The 17,544-nt window shown below is 50.9% G+C and overlaps 1 protein-coding gene across 7 annotated transcripts; it reads left to right on the forward strand.

Moving 5' to 3' along the window:
• The first annotated feature begins 71 nt into the window (after positions 1–71).
• Positions 72–17,491, forward strand: Il17rc (interleukin 17 receptor C). Of its 7 annotated transcripts, XM_090323958.1 has the most exons (18): positions 72–409; positions 661–682; positions 849–1,004; positions 1,201–1,275; positions 1,354–1,463; positions 4,381–4,492; positions 4,794–4,838; positions 7,534–7,673; positions 7,884–7,943; positions 11,156–11,210; positions 11,287–11,468; positions 11,557–11,607; positions 13,026–13,071; positions 13,202–13,323; positions 13,547–13,606; positions 14,447–14,498; positions 16,583–16,678; positions 16,859–17,491. In XM_090323958.1, exons 1-18 carry the CDS (start codon positions 305–307, stop codon positions 17,470–17,472), a joined length of 2,103 nt encoding a protein of 700 aa, XP_090180084.1. In that variant the 5' UTR covers positions 72–304; the 3' UTR covers positions 17,473–17,491. The 7 variants fall into 7 exon arrangements, with proteins under 7 accessions (XP_090180084.1, XP_090180078.1, XP_090180079.1 ...); XM_090323952.1 differs by lacking the exons at positions 72–409; positions 661–682; positions 849–1,004 and having other exon boundaries at positions 1,204–1,275; positions 13,481–13,606; XM_090323953.1 differs by lacking the exons at positions 72–409; positions 661–682; positions 849–1,004 and having other exon boundaries at positions 1,204–1,275; positions 13,481–13,606; positions 16,862–17,491.
• The last annotated feature ends 53 nt before the right edge of the window (positions 17,492–17,544 follow it).

Raw genomic sequence — 17,544 nt, forward strand, 5'->3', positions numbered from 1 at the left:
GAGGTGGTGGTGTCTAGGCTTCTGGCTCCAGGGCCTGGCCCTGGTGGGAGGGACCAGGCGGGCGGGAACAGCCAGCTGCCAGCTAGGAGTCAAACCGAAAGTGCTCCGGCTGGAAGTGGATCGGGAATCCCGGCTCCCAGCAGTGGGGACCTCAAGCCCTCGCGAACTAGGACCCTAGAGGCTGTGGAGGGGTTCCAGCGCGGGTACTGCCCACAGACACTGGGCAGGGGCAGGGATGGAGCAACTGCCCCCCTTGGGGGGCTGGACAGGGCCTCCGGCCTAGGTGCTGCCTAGCACCTGGAAAATGCCAGTGCCCTGGTTCCTGCTGTCCTTGGCACTGGGCCGAAGCCCAGGGGTTGTCTCTCTGGAAAGGCTTGTGGGGTCTCAGGACACTGCCCGCTGTTCTCCGGTGAGTCTGGGGTCCCGGGAGAGAGTTTGGGAAAGCTCTGGGGCCCAGCGCAATGCTAATCTGGCTCCTGTCACTGCCACCGCCTACAGAACTGCCCTGGCTGGTCCGACAGGTGCTGAGAAGGGCAGAGAAGATGGGGAAGGGGAAAGGGAGCAGCAGAAAGAGGGGTGTGGGAGGGGTGAGGCTTTGGCTGGGGATGGTGCTTAGCGTTGGGGGCATAAACTCTTGACTCTCTTCTCCCTTCTTCCCAGGGCCTCTCATGCCACCTCTGGGGTAAGTATTGTTCCCTTTTAGAGAGAGCATGGCAGATTGTCAAAGGGAGGGGACCTGGCCGAGACCCACTCTTCCTCTGCCCATCCTGCCCACCTTCCCCAGGAAGCATCAAGCTCTTCAGCCCTCGGGGCGGGGTGGGTCTGAGCCGCTCTGCCCTGGCCCGCAGGTGAGGACGTGCTCTGCCTGCCCGGGAGCCTGGTGCGGGCGCCAGGCCCTGCGCTGGTGCCCACACACCTGCAGACCGAGCTTGTGCTGAGGTGCCGCCGCCAGGAAACCGACTGTGACCTCTGTGTGCGTGTGGCCGTGCGCTTGGCTGTGCGAGGTGAGTCCCGCTGGACTCTCCACACGAGTGTGCGGTGGGCAGGTGTGAGCACTGGGAGTCTGTCAGGCAGCGCTGGCATCTTCAGTGTTGAGCACATGGGCGTCTTCTCCCAGGCTTGAGCCTTGCTTTCACATACTGAAGGACACAAGGCCTGAGCAGCGGGTCTGACCTCAGCCTGGTCCTCCGATTCTTCCAGGGCACTGGTTAGAATCTGAAGATGAGGAAGAATCAGGAAGAGCACTTGGTATGGAGCTGGGGGAATCTGAGAATGGTGAGGAGAGAGCTGGCTTACCTGCCCCTCATCAGGGCCTTGCCTGTGGCCTGACTGACCTCCACCCCCTGCTCACAGCCCCTCTCCAGGCTCAAGTCGTGCTCTCCTTCCAGTCCTACCCCACTACCCGCTGCGTCCTGCTGGAGGTGCAAGTGCCTGCTGCCCTGGCGCAGCCCGGCCAGTCTGTGGTATGTGAAGGTCCCTTCACCTTCTTCTAAGTAGGAAATACTCATGATCACTGCAAGGCCTGGCTCTTGATTGCAACAGTGGCCACACTTTCTGTTTTTCTGCCCTAAAATGAGGGTAAGACTCATTTGTGAGAAATCACCAGGTCATTTTGTGTGTTTGGTGATGTGTCACTGTGTAGTTTGTTGGTGGTGATAGTGATGCTGGGGTGTAACTCAGCCCTGGGCATGATGGGGAAGAAATTTAAGAATGAGCTACATTCCCAGTCCCTGCTTTTGTTTGTTTGTTTGCTTGTTTTTTGGAGGGGCCTTGAATCCTAGGCCTTGAATCAGGGCCTGGGTGCTGTCCTGAGCTCCTTTTGCTCAAACCCAGTGCTCTACCACTTGAGCCACAGCACCACTTCTGATTTTTTTCTGATTAATTGGAGATAAGAGTCTCACAGACTTTAGTGACCAGGCTGGCTTTGAACCTCAATCCTCAGATCTCAGCCTCTGAGTAGCCAGGATAACAGGCATGAGCCAACAACACCAGCAACCCTTGTTTTTTTTTTTTTTTTTTTTTCCAGTCCTGGGGCTTGAACTCAGGATCTGATCACTGTCTTTAGGCTTTTCTTCAAGGCTAGAACTCTATCATTTGAGCCACAACACCACTTCCGACTTTTCTGTGTATGTGGTACTGAGGAATTAAACAGGGGTCTTGGTGTATGCCTGGCAAGCACTGAACCATGGGCCAAACTCCTGGGCCCTTGCTTTTTTTGAGGCAGGATCTCAATGTTTAGCCCAGAATGGCCTCACACTCAGCTTCCTGACATCTGGGATTACAGCATGTTCTACAAGATCAGCTGCTCTTTTTTTTTTTTTTTTGAGTGCAGGACCAGAACTTGAACTTGAACTTGGTATCCAGAGTTTTTGCTCATTGGCTGGCACTCTGCCACCCGAGCCACACCTCCAGCTCTTCATTATGAATTTAATTTCTCTATCCCTGATGGCAGTTAAAATCAGAGACCTTTTACACACTTGTTATCTGCTGTGTAATTTCCTTTGTGAAATGCTGTTAAATGTTTCAACACTATGAAAGGTGGGGGCACGGAAGATTGGTCACCAGTAGCTCATCCATATAATCCCAGCTACTCAGGCAGCAGAGAGTGGGCATCCTTACCTTCTTCCTGATTTTAGGGGAACTGGCTTTAGTTTTTCCCCGTTCATGTTGGCTGTTGGTCTGTCATATATAGCCTTTATTATATGTTCCTTCTATTTCTAGCTTCTCCGCAGTTTTTGACATGAATGGATGTTGTATATTGTAAAAGTCCTTTTCTGCATCTATTGAGACGATCATGTGCTTCTGGTATTTGGCTCTGTTGACGTGGTGAATATTTATTGATTTGCGTATGATAAACCAGCCTTGTATCTGTGGAATGAAGCCTGCTTGGCCATAATGTATGATTTTTAAATTTGTTTCTGGATTCTGTTGGCTAGAAGAGTACATTCTTTTTGGACAATGTCACCCATCCCTCACTCTTTCCCAGTCTTCCCCGCCCTTCTCTATTCACACACTGTATAGTTCATTTTCAACATGGTATCTACTGAATATCTACTCTATTTGCTTGATAAATATTGTCTACATGATCAGAGGTATATGGGCCTTGGGCCTTTGTATTTCTTCTCTAAGGGCATCCTCCTTTGGTCTCACTGTGTATGAATGCCTAGACATCTGTAAATTTGATTATATCCTAGTGTATTTTAGATGTAGCTTCCACATATGAGAGAAAACATGCGCTGTTTGTCTCTCTGGGCTTGATTTACCTCACTTGTGTTTTTTTTTTTCCAGATCCAGCCATTTCCCTGAGGCCTTGAAGTCTAGACCTAGTACTGGCCAAAAATAAATAAATAAATAAAAAGTCCTCCCTCCTGTGGCTGTTGTGAGAATTTAAGTTGATCTGTAAAACCTTGGTGTCATACCCAGTGTGACAGGGACTCAATTTTGATTTTACCTTCTTTCTGTAATTCTGAAATTCAACCTCATGAACTAAGTATTGTTGCTCTCATTTCCCAACTCAAGAAATTGAGGCTTGGAGAGGGGCCACACATACTTTTCTGGACTCATCTTCTGGTGTGTCACCTGGCCTAGGGTTGGAGCCTCTCCCTGTGTCAGGAGGCCCACATGGCAGGAAGGTCTGTTTCCATCAGGGCTGACTTCCCTCTTTCCCTAGCCTCTAGCCAGATGACTGTAGCCTGACAGAACTTCTTGCTCAGCTTCCCATGGCAGTGATAAGGACCATTAAAGTGTGTGTGTGTGTGTGTGTGTGTGTGTGTGTGTATGTCATCACCTTAGCTTTGGCTAGGGATGATCTGGAATGTTAAAAAGTGTGGGCAGGGACACGGGTAGGCCCCTTCTGCCCTGCCAACACTGGACAGAGGAAATATAGACACATACATGTGTATATTTATTGTTGTTATTGTTATTTTTTTTGTCAGTTATGGGGCTTGAACTCAGGGTCTGGATGCTGTCCCTGAGCCTCTCTGTGCTGTGCTCAAGACTACTGCCCATAGCACTACTTCTAGTTTTATTGCAGCTAATTGGAGATGAGAGTCTCATGGATTTTCTTGCCCAGGCTGGCTTTGAACCATGCTGCTCAGATCTCAGCCTTCTGCATAGCTAGGATAACCTGTGTGAGCCAGAAGCACCCAGCTTGGACACAGGATATTTTTGACTTAGGTTGGGGGCCTGTGGCAGCAAGTTTTGTGTGTGTGCCCAGTACTGTGGTTTGAACTCAGGAACTTGCACTCTCTCTTGGCTTTTTGGCTCATGACGAGCACTTTCGAGCTATGTAGTTCCTGGTTGGAGACGGGTGCGGGCGGCTGGCTCTGAAGACCTCCCCCACCGTCCTCACCCTGGGCCTCCCCACCCCTCTCTTCACAGGGCTCTGCAGTGTTTGACTGCTTTGAGGCTGCTCTGGGGGCCGAAGTGCGGATCTGGTCCTATACTCAGCCCAGGTTCCAAAAGGAGCTCAACCTCACACAGCAACTGCCCGGTGAGCAGCCCCGGAATCTTAGACACCCCAAGTCCCATCCCCCTGATCTTGGTCTCCTCCGCCCACTTCTCTCCATGTGCAGCTAGATCCATCTCTCATGCAGAGACCCAAGCTGGCACCCGCAGAGTCTGTTGGTCCCTCCCGTGTGCTGCCCCTCAGGCCCTGGCAGCACTGTGTGCATGGCACACAGATGTGGGTGGTGTTTAGGGGACAGGGAACCCTTCCCAATAGTTCCCCGGTTTCCCCCTTGTTTTCCTTGACCCTCAGTCCCACTGGAGGCTTTTCTGTGATCTCTCCCCAGACTGCAGGGGTCTTCAAGTCCGGGACAGCATCCAGAAATGCAGGGGTAGGGGTAGGGGCAGTGGGCTGGGAGGGGGGCAGGGATGGAGTTCCCTGGACCCTTAGAATTGGCTCCTGCTCTAGACTGCCACATCCCAGCTCCCAGAGCTGTTTATTCATTCATCACACTCAACTTCACTAACTGCGGAGTCTCTGAGAGGCACTGAGAACATTAAGATGAATAGCTCTTTTTTCTTTCCTTCTTCCTTCCTTCCTTCCTTTCTTCCTCCCTTTCCTCTCCCCCCTCTCTCTTTCTTTCTTGCTTGCTTGCTTGCTTGCTTTGCCAGTCCTGGGGCTTAAACTCAGGGTCTGAGCATTGTCCTTGGGCGTTCTCAAGGCTAGAGCTCTACCACAGCCCCACTTCCGGCTTTCTCTACGTAAGTGATACCCAGGAGTTGAACTTAGGTCTTCATGCATGCTAAGCAAGCACTCTACCACTAGGCCAAACTCCCAGCCCCTGTCTCTGTCTCTGTCTCTGTCTCTGCCTCTCTCTCTGTCTCTCTCTCTGTTTCTCTCTTTTTCTCTGTCTCTCTCTCTCCCTCTCTCTCTCTCTCTCTCTCTCTCTCTCTCTCTCTCTCTCGCTCTCGCTCTCGCTCTCTCTCTCGCTCTCTCGCTCTCTCTCTCTCTCTCTCTCGTGAGTATGCTGTTCCTGGGCCTTGAGCTCTGAGCTTTTGAGCTTTTTTGTTCAAGTCTAGTGCTCTTGAGTCAAAGCTTCACTTCTGGCATTTTGGTGGTTAATTGGAGATGAGTCTCTTGGACTTTCCTGCCAAGGCTGGTTTTGAACCACAGACCTCAGATCTCAGCCTCCTAAATATCTAGGGTTTCAGGCATGAGCCACCAGCACCTTGCGAGGCAAGTGCTTTTGTGAAGTGTGCACACAGTATTTGTGTGTGTGCCTGTCATAGGTCTTGATCTCAGGGCCAGGACACTGACCCTGAGCCATTTTGCTCCAGGCTGGCATGCTACCATTTCAGCCACAGCCCCATTTCTGGTTTTTTAGTTGGCTAATTTGAGATAAGAGTCTCACAGACTTTCCTGCCCAGGCTGGCTTCAAACTATGATCCTCAGATCTCAGTCTCCTGAGTAGCTAAGATTACAGGTGTGAGCCTGTAGCCAAGCTACATTTTTGTTTTGTTCTGTTTTTGTTGTTGGTTGTGGGACTTGGTCTGGGCCCGTATGTAGGCTACTGCTCTAATCCTTGAGCCACAACGCCACTTCTGGTTTTCTGGTGGTTAATTGGAGATAAGAATCTCACCAGCTTTAGTGCCTAGTCTGGTTTTGAACCGTGATCCTCAGATCTCAGCCTCCTGAGTAGCCAGGATTATAGGCGTGTGCCACCTCACCTGGCTTACATTTTTGTTTTTGAAACATGCTCACACTATTCCCTGAGTAGTTAATGTTACAGGTATGCCGCACCACCGCTTCCAGCTTTGTTTACTAATTTATTTATTTAGACACAGTCTTCTTGCTGTGTTGTTCAGGATGAGACTGAGACTGACCTCTTGATACTCTCATCCTCAACCCCAGTAGCTGGGATTACAGGTGTGCCCCACCCTGCCACTCAGTTCCACCAGTGCTTCTATATGTGTGCACTTGTGTAAGAATAAGGTATGAGGGCCAAGAGTTTGGCCTGGTGGTAGAGTGCTTGCCTGAGTTCAACTCCTCGGTACCACTTATGTAGAGAAAGCCAGAAGTGGTGCTGAGGCTCAAGTGGTAGAGCTCTAGCCTTGAGAAAGTTCAAGGACAGGGCTCAGGCCCTGTGCTCAAGCCCAGGACTGGCAAAAAAACAAAAGTCCAAATAGTTGAAATAAAATCATACTGTTCATATCTTAATCTTTTTTCTTTTCTTTTTTCCTTTTTCTTTTCTTTTTTGCCAGTCCTGGGCTTGAGCTCAGGGCCTTTGGACTTTCTCAAGGCTAGAGCTCTACCACTTGAGCCTCAGAACCTCTTCCAGTTTTTTCCTATATATGTGGTACCCAGGTCTTCGTGCATGCTAGGCAAGCACTCTACCACTAGGCCAAACTCCCAGCCCAACTATTTGGACTTTTTTCAATCTCATTTTCCTTTTGGTTCCTCAAACTTGGCTTGCCTGTTTGGTAATCCATAAAAATTACTCAGCTTCACATTATTAACAGAGTGGCATAGACCCAGAATATAAAGTAATAAACTTTTAGAATGCTCACTCCTTGTAGAGCTAGGGCTGGGGGGGGGGGAGGTATGGGAAGGGATGAGGGAGGACACAATAAACATGGAGCACGGAATAATGGAATAATGCAGTGAGTCAGATGGTGCCTGGAATTACAGGGAAAGAGGGGTGGGAAAGTGGGAGGTTGCCACAGTGTGAAGACCTCCCCATGGTGAAGGATGTATTTCAGAGACAAGGATTCCATACTTAGAGAGAAGCCAGTGGAAAGGGCCTGAGGCAGGGGTATGTGCAGGGGAGTAATCAAGGGCACAGGTTCTAGGAGAGGAATTTAGGGGAGTCATGGCTGCTATGGTGGGTAAAGCCTTCCCAGCTTTCAGAAGGATTCTAGGTTTCACTCGGAGTAGGGGGAGAGTCGGGATGGAACTGGGGATCTGGTCTCTGGCAAGCGTCCCCTAGTCTATGGGGCTTGATGGAGACTAGCAGGGTTAGGCAGTGAGTATGCTTGGACTTGGGCATGCGCAAAGGTGTCACGGGCCCCCTGTCCATTCTTCCCCAGCCCTGCCCTGGCTCAATGTGTCTGCAGACGGTGACGACGTGCGCCTGGTGCTGGACGTCTCTGAGGAGCAGCGCTTCAGCCTCTTACTGTACTGGAATCAGGCCCAGGGGGCCTCCAAGCCCCGGTGGCATAGCAATCTGGTGAGACCCCTCCCTCCCCCAGTCCGTGTCCACCCCAGGCCAGTGTCCATGCTCGTGATGCCGGCACACGTCCGCAAAGAGGGCCCTTGAAGACACAGCGAAATCAAGGACACAGACGGAGAGCTTCTCACTGCCTGGTTTTCTCTTCCTTAGCTTCTCCTTCCTCTTCCTCATCCCCAACCTTCTTTCCTCCTTCTGCTTTTCCCACAGACTGGGCCTCAGAATATTACTCTGAGCCATACAGACCTGGTCCCCTGCCTTTGCATTCAGGTAAGAGCAGAGTCCGGCTGGAGTCAGGGGAGGGGGGCCTGGGAAGATGGTGAGGAGGGGCTTCTACCGTTCTGGCGTCACATTGCATCGCCCGTGCTCTCCTTGAAGGTGGAGATGCATCTCTCCCACGGTGGCCAGCTCTCCCCGGGGTGGCCAGCTCTTCCCTGGGTGGCCAGCTCCCTCTTGGCCCTGGGTATCCCATGCCTTCTGCCTGTTGTGGACCCAGATGCTCTCCAGCTCTCCCTTGCCAGCACTGCTGCCTGGGTCTGGTCCACTCATGTGCCCTTCCTGTGATTCCCGCTTTGTGCCCTGTGTGTCTGGCCTCAGTCCCCTCTCTTGCCATTTGCTGTCCATTTGACTTCTCTGAGCGCCATTCCTGCCAGTGAACCTGCCAGTGTAATGTCAGCAGCCTGGCTCAGCTGTTGTGGGAGGTGCGAGCTTTCCTACACTGGCTCCCTTGTTTCTCTCTGACTGTCAAGCTGATGAGTCTTCAGGTCCCATTCATGTGGCTTCTGACATTATTGTCTCATCCTCTTTCTCTCTCCTCTCCATCTTAGTTAAGTTTGGGCCTCTCCTACCTCTTCTCTACACCTTCCAACCCTGTCTCCCTTCCTATCACTACTCTGGTATTCTGGGCCCCATTCTGGCTTCCTGGTGGTCCCTCTGCATGAGAAGGAATAGGAATAATCTGTTCCCAATTAAACTTTTCCCACTGTATTTTCTCCAAGATTTCTTTCTTTTTTTGGTTGGTAGTGGAACTTGAACTTGGCCTGGGTGCTGTCCCTGAGCTCTTCAGCTCAAGGCCTACCCCTTGAGCTACAGTCCCACTTCAGGTTTTCTGGTGGTTAACTGGAGATAAGAATCTCATGGTCTTTACTGCCCAGGCTGGCTTTGAACTTCAATCCTCAGATCTCAGCCTCCTGAGTAGCCAGGATTACAGGCGTGAGCTGCCACGCCTGGCTAGAAGGCTTTCTTATATCTGATGGAGCTACTGACCAAGCTATACTCACCTTTCCCTTTGCTTGGGCAGTTTGTACCACCCCCAAATGCCCACACCCTTTTTCAATATTGCCAAACCTCCCAACACATACTTCCCCTCTTTCCAAAGCCCCAACTCAACCACTTGGCTTCCACTTGGCTTCCCCCAGCTCCCATCCTATTTGTAGTTGTGTTCCTCTTACTTGTCTGTTACTATTACTTCCTCTCATGATGGGGAATCGTCTTTCTTTCTTTTTTTCTTCTTTCTTTGGTCATATGGCTTGAAAGCAGGGTCTGGATGCTGTCCTTGAGCTCTTTTTTTTTTTTTTTAGTATTTCACATTATATTTATTATGTTAATATTTTCATATCGTTACCCTGTTCTACCTTCACGCCTTTATGCTCATAACACCATGCAAGGCCCAAGTAATTAATGTTCTCTTTTGATGAATAGATCCATCTGATGTGTCTTAGTTCTGTCTTCTCTTCCTTCCTCTTTGTATTTTTTAATATATTTTTTATTGTAATTAATAGAAAGGTTACATGATATTTGCCAGAAAGATGGTCCCTTAATTCCCACACGTTGATACCCTTTCACATGTCATGGTCCCCATTTCCCTTCCCCCTCCCTTGAGCTCTTTTTGCTCAAGGGTAGTGCTCTACCACTTTGAGCCACAGGTCCATTTCTGATTTTTGAGTAGTTAATTGGAGATGAGAATCTTATGGGGACTTTTCTGCCCAGGCTGGCTTCAAACCATGATCCTGATCTCAGCCTCCTGAGTAACTAGGATTATAGGTATGAACCACTGCCACCCAGCCTCTCATTTCTTCTTGGACAGAACAGTTGTTCAATAAATGTTTGGGACTGGGAATATGGCTTAGTGGTAGCGTTCTTGCCTACCATGCATGAAGCTTTGGACTCAATTCCTCAGTACCACATAAACAGACAAAGCTGGAAGTGGCATTGTGGCTCAAGTGGTAGAGTGGTAGCTTTGAGCAAAAGAAGCTCACAGACAGTGCCCAAGCCCTGAATTCAAGCCCCAAAACTGGCCAAATAAATACATAAATGTTTGGAAATGAATGATCAATTTGCTAATTTATTGGTATATAGTTGTTTGTTCTTTTGCCATCCTGGGGTTTGAACTCAGGGTTTGAGCACTGTCCTTGGGTTTTCTCAAGGCTAGAGTTCTACCACTTGAGTCACAGCACCACTTCTGGCTTTTTCTATGTATGTGGTACTGAGGATCAAACCCAGGTCTTCGTGCATGCTAGGCAAGCACTCTACCACTAAGCCATGCTCTCGGCCCTTATTGGTGTATATATATATATATATATATATATATATATATATATATATATATATTTTTTTTTTTTTTTTTTTTTTGCCAGTCATGGGCTTGAGCTCAGGGCCTGAGCGCTGTCCTTGGACTTTCTCAAGGTTAGAGCTCTACTACTTGAGCCTCAGCACCACTTCAGGCTTTTTTCTATGTATGTGGTACGGAGGAATCGAACCCGGGTCTTCATGCATGCTAGGCAAGCACTTTAACCACTAGGCCAAACTCCCGGCCTTATTGGTATATTTTTTAACTGTGACTTTGTGATTTCCCCCAAATCAAGCAGATCATATGTAACTCAAATGCAATAATTTTGCCATAGCCTCACAATTAGTGCATGCTGTTTAGTGAATGAATGAATGAACCTCTACTGCCAATCGCAGTGACTAGACTCAGAGCACATGTTCAGGAAATATTTACTGTAACTTAATTGTTATTGCCATGCACAATGCCTGTTACATAATAGGTGTTCTGATGAAAGCTTTCATGAACAGTATAGTATCAAGAGTGCTTAGCACAGGGCTAAGCCTGTTACCTGTGCTCTTAAAAACCCCACTGAAAGAATGGAAGTATCCTTGTCAAACTAGCACAATACTGAGCACACAGTAGGTGTTCACAAAATGGGAATGAAAGCAGAATAAAATAAACCTGTCTCCCATTGCCTGCGCTTACTGTACTAAGACACATGGTCGGCCCTCACAAAGATGTTGCCAGCTCTAAGTGTATTATTTGCTGAAAAACTAAAATTTCCATCCATAGGTCTTTGTTAAGGCTGGGCCCTTTATGCCAGTGCTCGTGAGCCGAGGCTGCGAAGGCCCCTCTGGCAAGTCCAGGCCGGGCGTGGACTGATGGCAAATTGGATGGATTGAACTGAACTGAGGGGAGCCTTTTTCCTTTCCAGGTATGGCCCTTGGAGCCCGACTCTGTCAGAACCAGCTTCTGCCCCTTCAGGAAAGGTAAGCAGACCTCCAGGGGGACCTGTTGACCTGAAAAACTAGAAGATGGCACCCTGACCCTGGCCCTCTGCTGCAGACCCCCGGGCACACCGCAACCTCTGGCGCACAGCCCGTCTCAGCCTGCTGCCCCTGCGGAATTGGAAGCTGGAGGCGCCGTGTTCACTACAGGCCGAGGTGGTGCTGTGTTGGCAGGCACCAGGCGGGGGCCCCTGCCAGCCACTGGCCCCTCCGATGCTCAGGGAGAATGTAACCATGAATGTAGGTCAGGCAGAGGGCCGGGTCTAGGATGGGCAGAGGGAGGGCGACGCGGACACCTCTCCCACACCCCATTCCCTGTTTTCCACAGAAGATCCTCAAGTTTCCGCTGCTGAAGGAGCATCCCAACCTCTGTGTCCAGGTCGGAATGTGGTGCCAGAGCCCTGGGCTGTGGTGGGCCCTGCCCAGACCTTGACTCAAGTCACAGCCCTCTACATTCACTTTATTCCCGGGTCCCCCCCCCCCTTTTTTTTTTGCCAGTCCTGGGCTTGAGCTTAGGGCCTGAGCACTGTCCTTGGGCTTTTTCTTCAAGGCTAGAGCTCTGCCACTTGAGCCACAGCACCATTTCTGGCTTTTTCTATGTATGTGGTACTGAGGAATCGAACCTGGGTTTTCATGCATGCTAGGCAAGCACTCCCAGCCCCTTGGGTCCCCCTTTCTCCTTGGGGATCCCACTATTCACTTTCCTGGCACCAGCTGAGCAAAACCAATAAATTCCCCTTCTCTCCTAGGAGCCATGTTTCTAATGGAGAAAGACAAATAACAGTACTCCAGTGAGTACATGATACAGCATGTCAATCTCCAGTTTACAGGGTTAATGTTGACCTTCAATACCAGCCCGGCGCTGGTGGCTCACGCCTGTAACCCTAGCTACTCAGCAGGCTGAGATCTGAGGAGTGAGGTTCAAAGCCAGTTTGGGCAGTAACATCCATGAGACACTATGTTCAACTAACCACCAGAAAGCCAGAAGTGGAGCTGTGGCTCACGTGATGGGGCACTAGCCTTGAGCACAAAAGCTCAAGGACAGTGAGCACCCAGGACCTGGGTTCAAGCCCCAGGACTACCAATACTAAGATAAAAAGTGAAGGGCTGGGAGTTTGGCCTAGTGGTAGAGTGCTTGCCTAGCATGCACGAAGACCCGGGTTCGATTCCTTGGTACCACTTACTTAGAAAAAGCCAGAAGTGGTGCTGAGGCTCAAGTGGTAGAGTTCTAGCCTTGAGAAAAATCCAAGGACAGTACTCAGGCCCTGAGCTTAAGCCCAGGACTGGCAAAAAAAAAAAAAAAGTGAAGAGCAAAGGGAACATAGGGTTACAATTTCCCATGGCTGGTGAGGTGAGAAGAGTTATAAAGTGCTTGGTTAAGACAGGAAAAGCTCTTTAAGGTGGCCAAGGTTCACTGGCTCAGCTGAGCCTAAGAAAGATGAGGTGACCCCAGCCCTTCAGTTGGAACCTGCAGCCAGCCTGATGGGATTCTCCTTGCCTGTTCCCTTTCTTCTGACCTTCTGGCCCTGGCTCTTGCTTTTCCTGCTACTCTTTTTTTTTTTTTTTTTTTTTTTTTGCCAGTCCTGGGCTTGAGCTCAGGGCCTGAGCACTGTCCTTGGACTTTCTCAAGGCTAGAGCTCTACCACTTGAGCCTCAGCACCACTTCTGGCTTTTTATCTATGTATGTGGTACCAAGGAATCGAACCCGGGTCTTCATGCATGCTAGGCAAGCACTTTAACCACTAGGCCAAACTCCCGGCCCTTCCTGCTACTCCTAACTCTGCCCCTTCTAAACAGGTGAGCAACTGGGAGAAGCTGCAGATTCAGGAATGCCCGTGGGCTGGTGAGTGGGGCCTGGGCATGCATAGAATAGGGGCATTATAATAGGGGGAATCCTGGAGGGTCTGGCTCCTGGTGGGCAGGGGGAGGTTGGGTACTGGGTGCTGTTAAATGTGATCTGTCACTCCTCCCAGACTCCCTGGGGCCTCTCAAGAATGATGTGCTACTGGTGGAGACCCGAGGCCCACAGGACAACAGGTCCCTCTGTGCATTGGAACCCCATGGCTGTACCCCACTGCCCAGCAGGGTCTCCACGGTGAGAGCCAAGGAACCTTCCTCCATAGACCTCTCAGCTCCAGTTTCCTGTTCTGGCCCTTGGGGATGGAGTACTGGTCTGTGTGACTCAGACCTGGCCCCTGCTCAGTGGTCTCTAAGGTCTCCCAGCTCGCCCTTTCCCAACCAATTCTGCCCAGCTGCAGCCGGGTGCTCACCTCAAAGTGCTACCCCTGGGTGACAGCTCCCATCCCTTGGCTTGGCAGAGGGCGGCTCGCCTTGGAGAGCAGTTGCTGCAAGACCTGCATTCAGGCCAGTGTGTACAGGTGGGTAGGTGGCAGCTTGGGTCCCAACGCCCAACAACACAACAGGACTAAAGGGCTGGAAGTATGGCATAGTGGTAGAGTGCTTGCCTAGCATGCGAAAAGCCCTGGGTTCAAGTCCTTGGTACCATATACACAAAAAAAGCCAGAAGTGGTGCTGTGGCTCAAGTGGTAGAGCACTGGCCTTGAGAAAGTTCAAGGACATCACCCAGGCCCTGAGCTTAAGCCCTAGGACTGGAAAAAAAAAATAACAAAACCAAGCTGGGCACGGTGGCTCACGCCCATAATACTAGCTAATCAGGAGGCTAGGATGGAGGTTCAAAGCCAGCTCAGGCACTAAAGTCCATGAGACTCTTATCTCCAATTAATCACCAGAAAACCAGAAGTGGCACTGTGGCTCAAGGGGTAGAGCGTTAGCCTTGAGGTGAAGAGCTCAGGGACAGCACCCAGGCCCAGAGTTCAAGTCTGACGACCACAGACAAAAAATAATCAAAACCCTCACAACCCTGGACTGAAACAGGATTGTTTGTGTTTATTTCATGTCTAAAACCTGAGATATTAAAGGTGGACTAAGTTTAGTTCCTGGCTCAAGAAGCTCAGTAAATGGATAACCACATCATAGGCACTAAGGTTGGGCTCCAGAGGAAGTTTCAAAGATCTCTTCCTGTGGGCTGGATTTGACATGAAGGAAGTCAGAAAGGACAGACACCTGTTGGAGCAAAGGCAGAGCAGCTGTGAGACATTGGCATAGATGAGGCTCTGAATCTGGAGATTAAGCCGGCTAGAAACCGGTGGTGTTGCTCACTGAGCTCGTGGCTCTGGACTCGGTTGTTTGTCTTGCAGTTGTGGGATGGTGATGACCTGGGAGCACTGTGGACCTGCCCCCTGGACAAATGTGAGTATTACGAGGACTGCTCTTTTCCTTGCTATACCAGGAGCTAGAATGACAGGCATCATTCCTGGGGCAGTGCATGCAATGGCTCAGATAAATCAGAGTATCATTCCTCTGTTCATTAAAAAAAAATTTGCAGAGATTTAGAAATCAACAAAAAGACGCAATCCTGCCCCATCCACAGAAGTCTAAAAGGACCTGAGCTGAAAAACAAATTGCATGTAATAAGAATAAACCAGTGATGACTTACAAACTGTGTGAATTCAGGACAGGATGAGCTCTTGAAACACCATAAAGTGTTCAATGCTGCAGAAGCCCAGTGGGGCCTGACCCAAGCGGGGTAAGGGGTTCAGGGAAGGTTTCTGGCTCTGCTGTGAAGCCTGAGCTAGGCAAAGGAGCAGCAGTGCATTTTTGTGAAGCCTGTGGGGTATATTTTTGAGGAAGTCCAAGGGTGACAGTGTGACTCTGGAGGGTCTTGGCAGGCATGCCTGTCGTCATGACATGATGACATGGGAAGATAGGCAGGAACTGGGGTTTATGTTTCCAAGGAATTATTATTATTATTATTTTTGTTGGTTGTGGGACTTGAACTCAGGGCCTGGGTACTGCTGTCCCTGAGCCTCTTTGTGCTCACAGTTAATGCTCCATTTCTTGAGCCGTAGCACCAGTTCCAGTTTTTGAGTGGTTAATTGGAGATAAGCATCTCAAGGGACCTTTCTTTTTTTTTTATTGTAATTAGTAAAAGGGTTACATGATATTTGCCAGATAGAAGGTGCATTAATTCACGTACATTGATACCCTTTCACATGTCTTGGTCAAGGGACCTTTCTTTGCCAGGCCTGGCTTTGATCTCAGCTTCCTGAGTAGTTAGGGTTACAGGCCTAAGCCACCAGTGCCCAGCTTAGAACAAATTATCCTAATTCCTTCCTGAGGAATTTGAATAAAACTTAGTGTGTGTATGTGTGTGTTTGCTGGTAGTGGGGCTTGAACTCAGGACTTCATTCTCTTGGCTTTTTTCTGCTCAAGGTGGTACTCTACCACTTGAGTCATACCTCCACTAAGCTTATTTTGCTGATTAATTTGAGAGAAGAGTCCAGACTTTTCTGTGTAGGTTGGCTTCAAACCTCCATCCTCAGACCTCAGCCTCCTGAGTAGACAGGATTACCAGCACTCATCTTAAATCCTGTTTTGTTTTGTTTTTTTGGTCATGGGACTTGAACTCTGGGCCTGGGCACTGTCCCTGAGCTCTTCAGCTCAAGGCTACTGCCCTACCCCTTGAGCCACAGTGCCACTTCCGGTTTTCTGGTGGTTAATTGGAAATAAGAGTCTCACGGACTTTAGTGCTTTAGTGCTCAGGCCGGCTTTGAACCATGATCCTCAGATCACAGCCTTCTGAGTAGCTAGGATTACAGGCATGAACCACCGCAACGGCAAAACCTGTGCTTTTAGCAGATCTCTGGGACGGCCCTTCAGTGGACAGGTTGGAGGCAAGGCAGAGCAGTGGTCCCACATAGGAGCCTGTCTTGCACTCATGCAAGGCAGTGAGGTTAAGAAAGTCTAGGCTTAGCTGCCATTTGAACACTAGCAATACTTGGCATTCAAGTGCTTTATAGGCAGTTTAGTACTGTCATCCCAACTTTACAGGTCTGAGCCAGGCAGGAAGTGAAGTCACTTACCCAAGGTCACACAAATAGATGGAGCTGTTTATACACAGGCTGTGACACTACGTGCTGTGGACTTTGGGCAAATTGCTTTATTTCTGAGGGCTTCCATTTTTTCTACTCTGCAAGAAGGGATTCAAGTGTAAGGTTTCTTTCTTTTCTTATTTATTTGGTGGGGAGGGAAGTATAGGAACTTGACCACGTCCTTTAGCATTTTTTTGGCTCAAGAATAGTGCTCTGCCACTTGAGCTAGAACTCCACTACTGATTGTTTTTCCTAGTTAATTGGAAATAACGGAGTTGGCTTTCAACTGCGACCCTCACATCTCAGCCTCTTGAGTAGCTAGGATGACAAGCTTGAGCCATTCATTGACTAGGCGTAAAGGGTGAGATCTAACGAGCCCGTCCTCTCCCTTGGCTCTCCCAGACATCCACAGGCGCTGGGCGCTGGTGTGGCTGGCCTGTCTACTCTTAGCTGCTGTGCTTTTCGTCTTCCTCTTCCTCAAAAAGGATCGTGTGAAAGGTGAGCGCCTTCCTGTCCCCTGTGCCCACGGGGCAGGAGCGGAGGGGCCGGGAGTGCAGCTCACACGCGGCCCCTCTCCCCTGCAGGGTGGCTGAGGCTCTGGAAGCAGCTGCACGCTTGGGGGGCGGGGGCCGTCGGCGCTGGTGGGCTCACGGCCGCCCTTTCCCCTTCCGTCCCCAGCAGCGCCCACCCGGGGCCGCGCGGTTCTGCTCCTCCACTCGGCCGACGGCGCGGGCTTCGAGCGCGCGGTGGGCGCGCTGGCCTCGGCGCTGGGCCGGCTGCCGCTGCGCGTGGCCGTGGACCTGTGGAGCCGCCAGGAGCTGAGCGCCCAGGGGCCCTTGGCCTGGGTCCACGGGCAGCGGCGCCAGACCCTGCAGGAGGGCGGCGTGGTGGTCCTGCTCTTCTCGCCGGGGGCCGCGGCCCTGTGCCGGGAGTGGCTGCAGGGTGGGGCGGCAGCGCCCGGGAACCACGACCCCCACGATGCCTTCCCCGCCTCGCTCAACTGCGTGCTGCCCGATTTCCTGCAAGGCCGGGCGCCGGGCTGCTACGTCGTGGCCTGCTTCGACGGCCTGCTGCCCCCGGACGCCGTGCCCGCCCCGTTCCGCGCCGTGCCCGTCTACTCCCTGCCCTCACAGATGCCCGATTTCCTGCGCTGCCTGCAAGGGCGCCGCGCCTCCCGCCCCGGGCGGCTCCTCGCGGACAGGGCAGAGCAGGTGTCCCGGGCCCTGCAGCCCGCCCTGGACAGCTGCTTCCTGTCCCCAGGAGCCCCCGGGCCGGTGACAGGACCCGAATAAAGCAGAGCTGTTTCCCCCACGGCCGCGTCCCCGGCGTCTCTCCCGCCCAGCCCTCGACCCGCCAGCCCCGGG

Source organism: Megascapheus bottae, chromosome 33 (assembly GCF_031878675.1).
Source record: "Megascapheus bottae isolate mThoBot1 chromosome 33, mThoBot2.hap1, whole genome shotgun sequence".
In the NCBI taxonomy this organism is placed as follows: domain Eukaryota; kingdom Metazoa; phylum Chordata; class Mammalia; order Rodentia; family Geomyidae; genus Megascapheus; species Megascapheus bottae.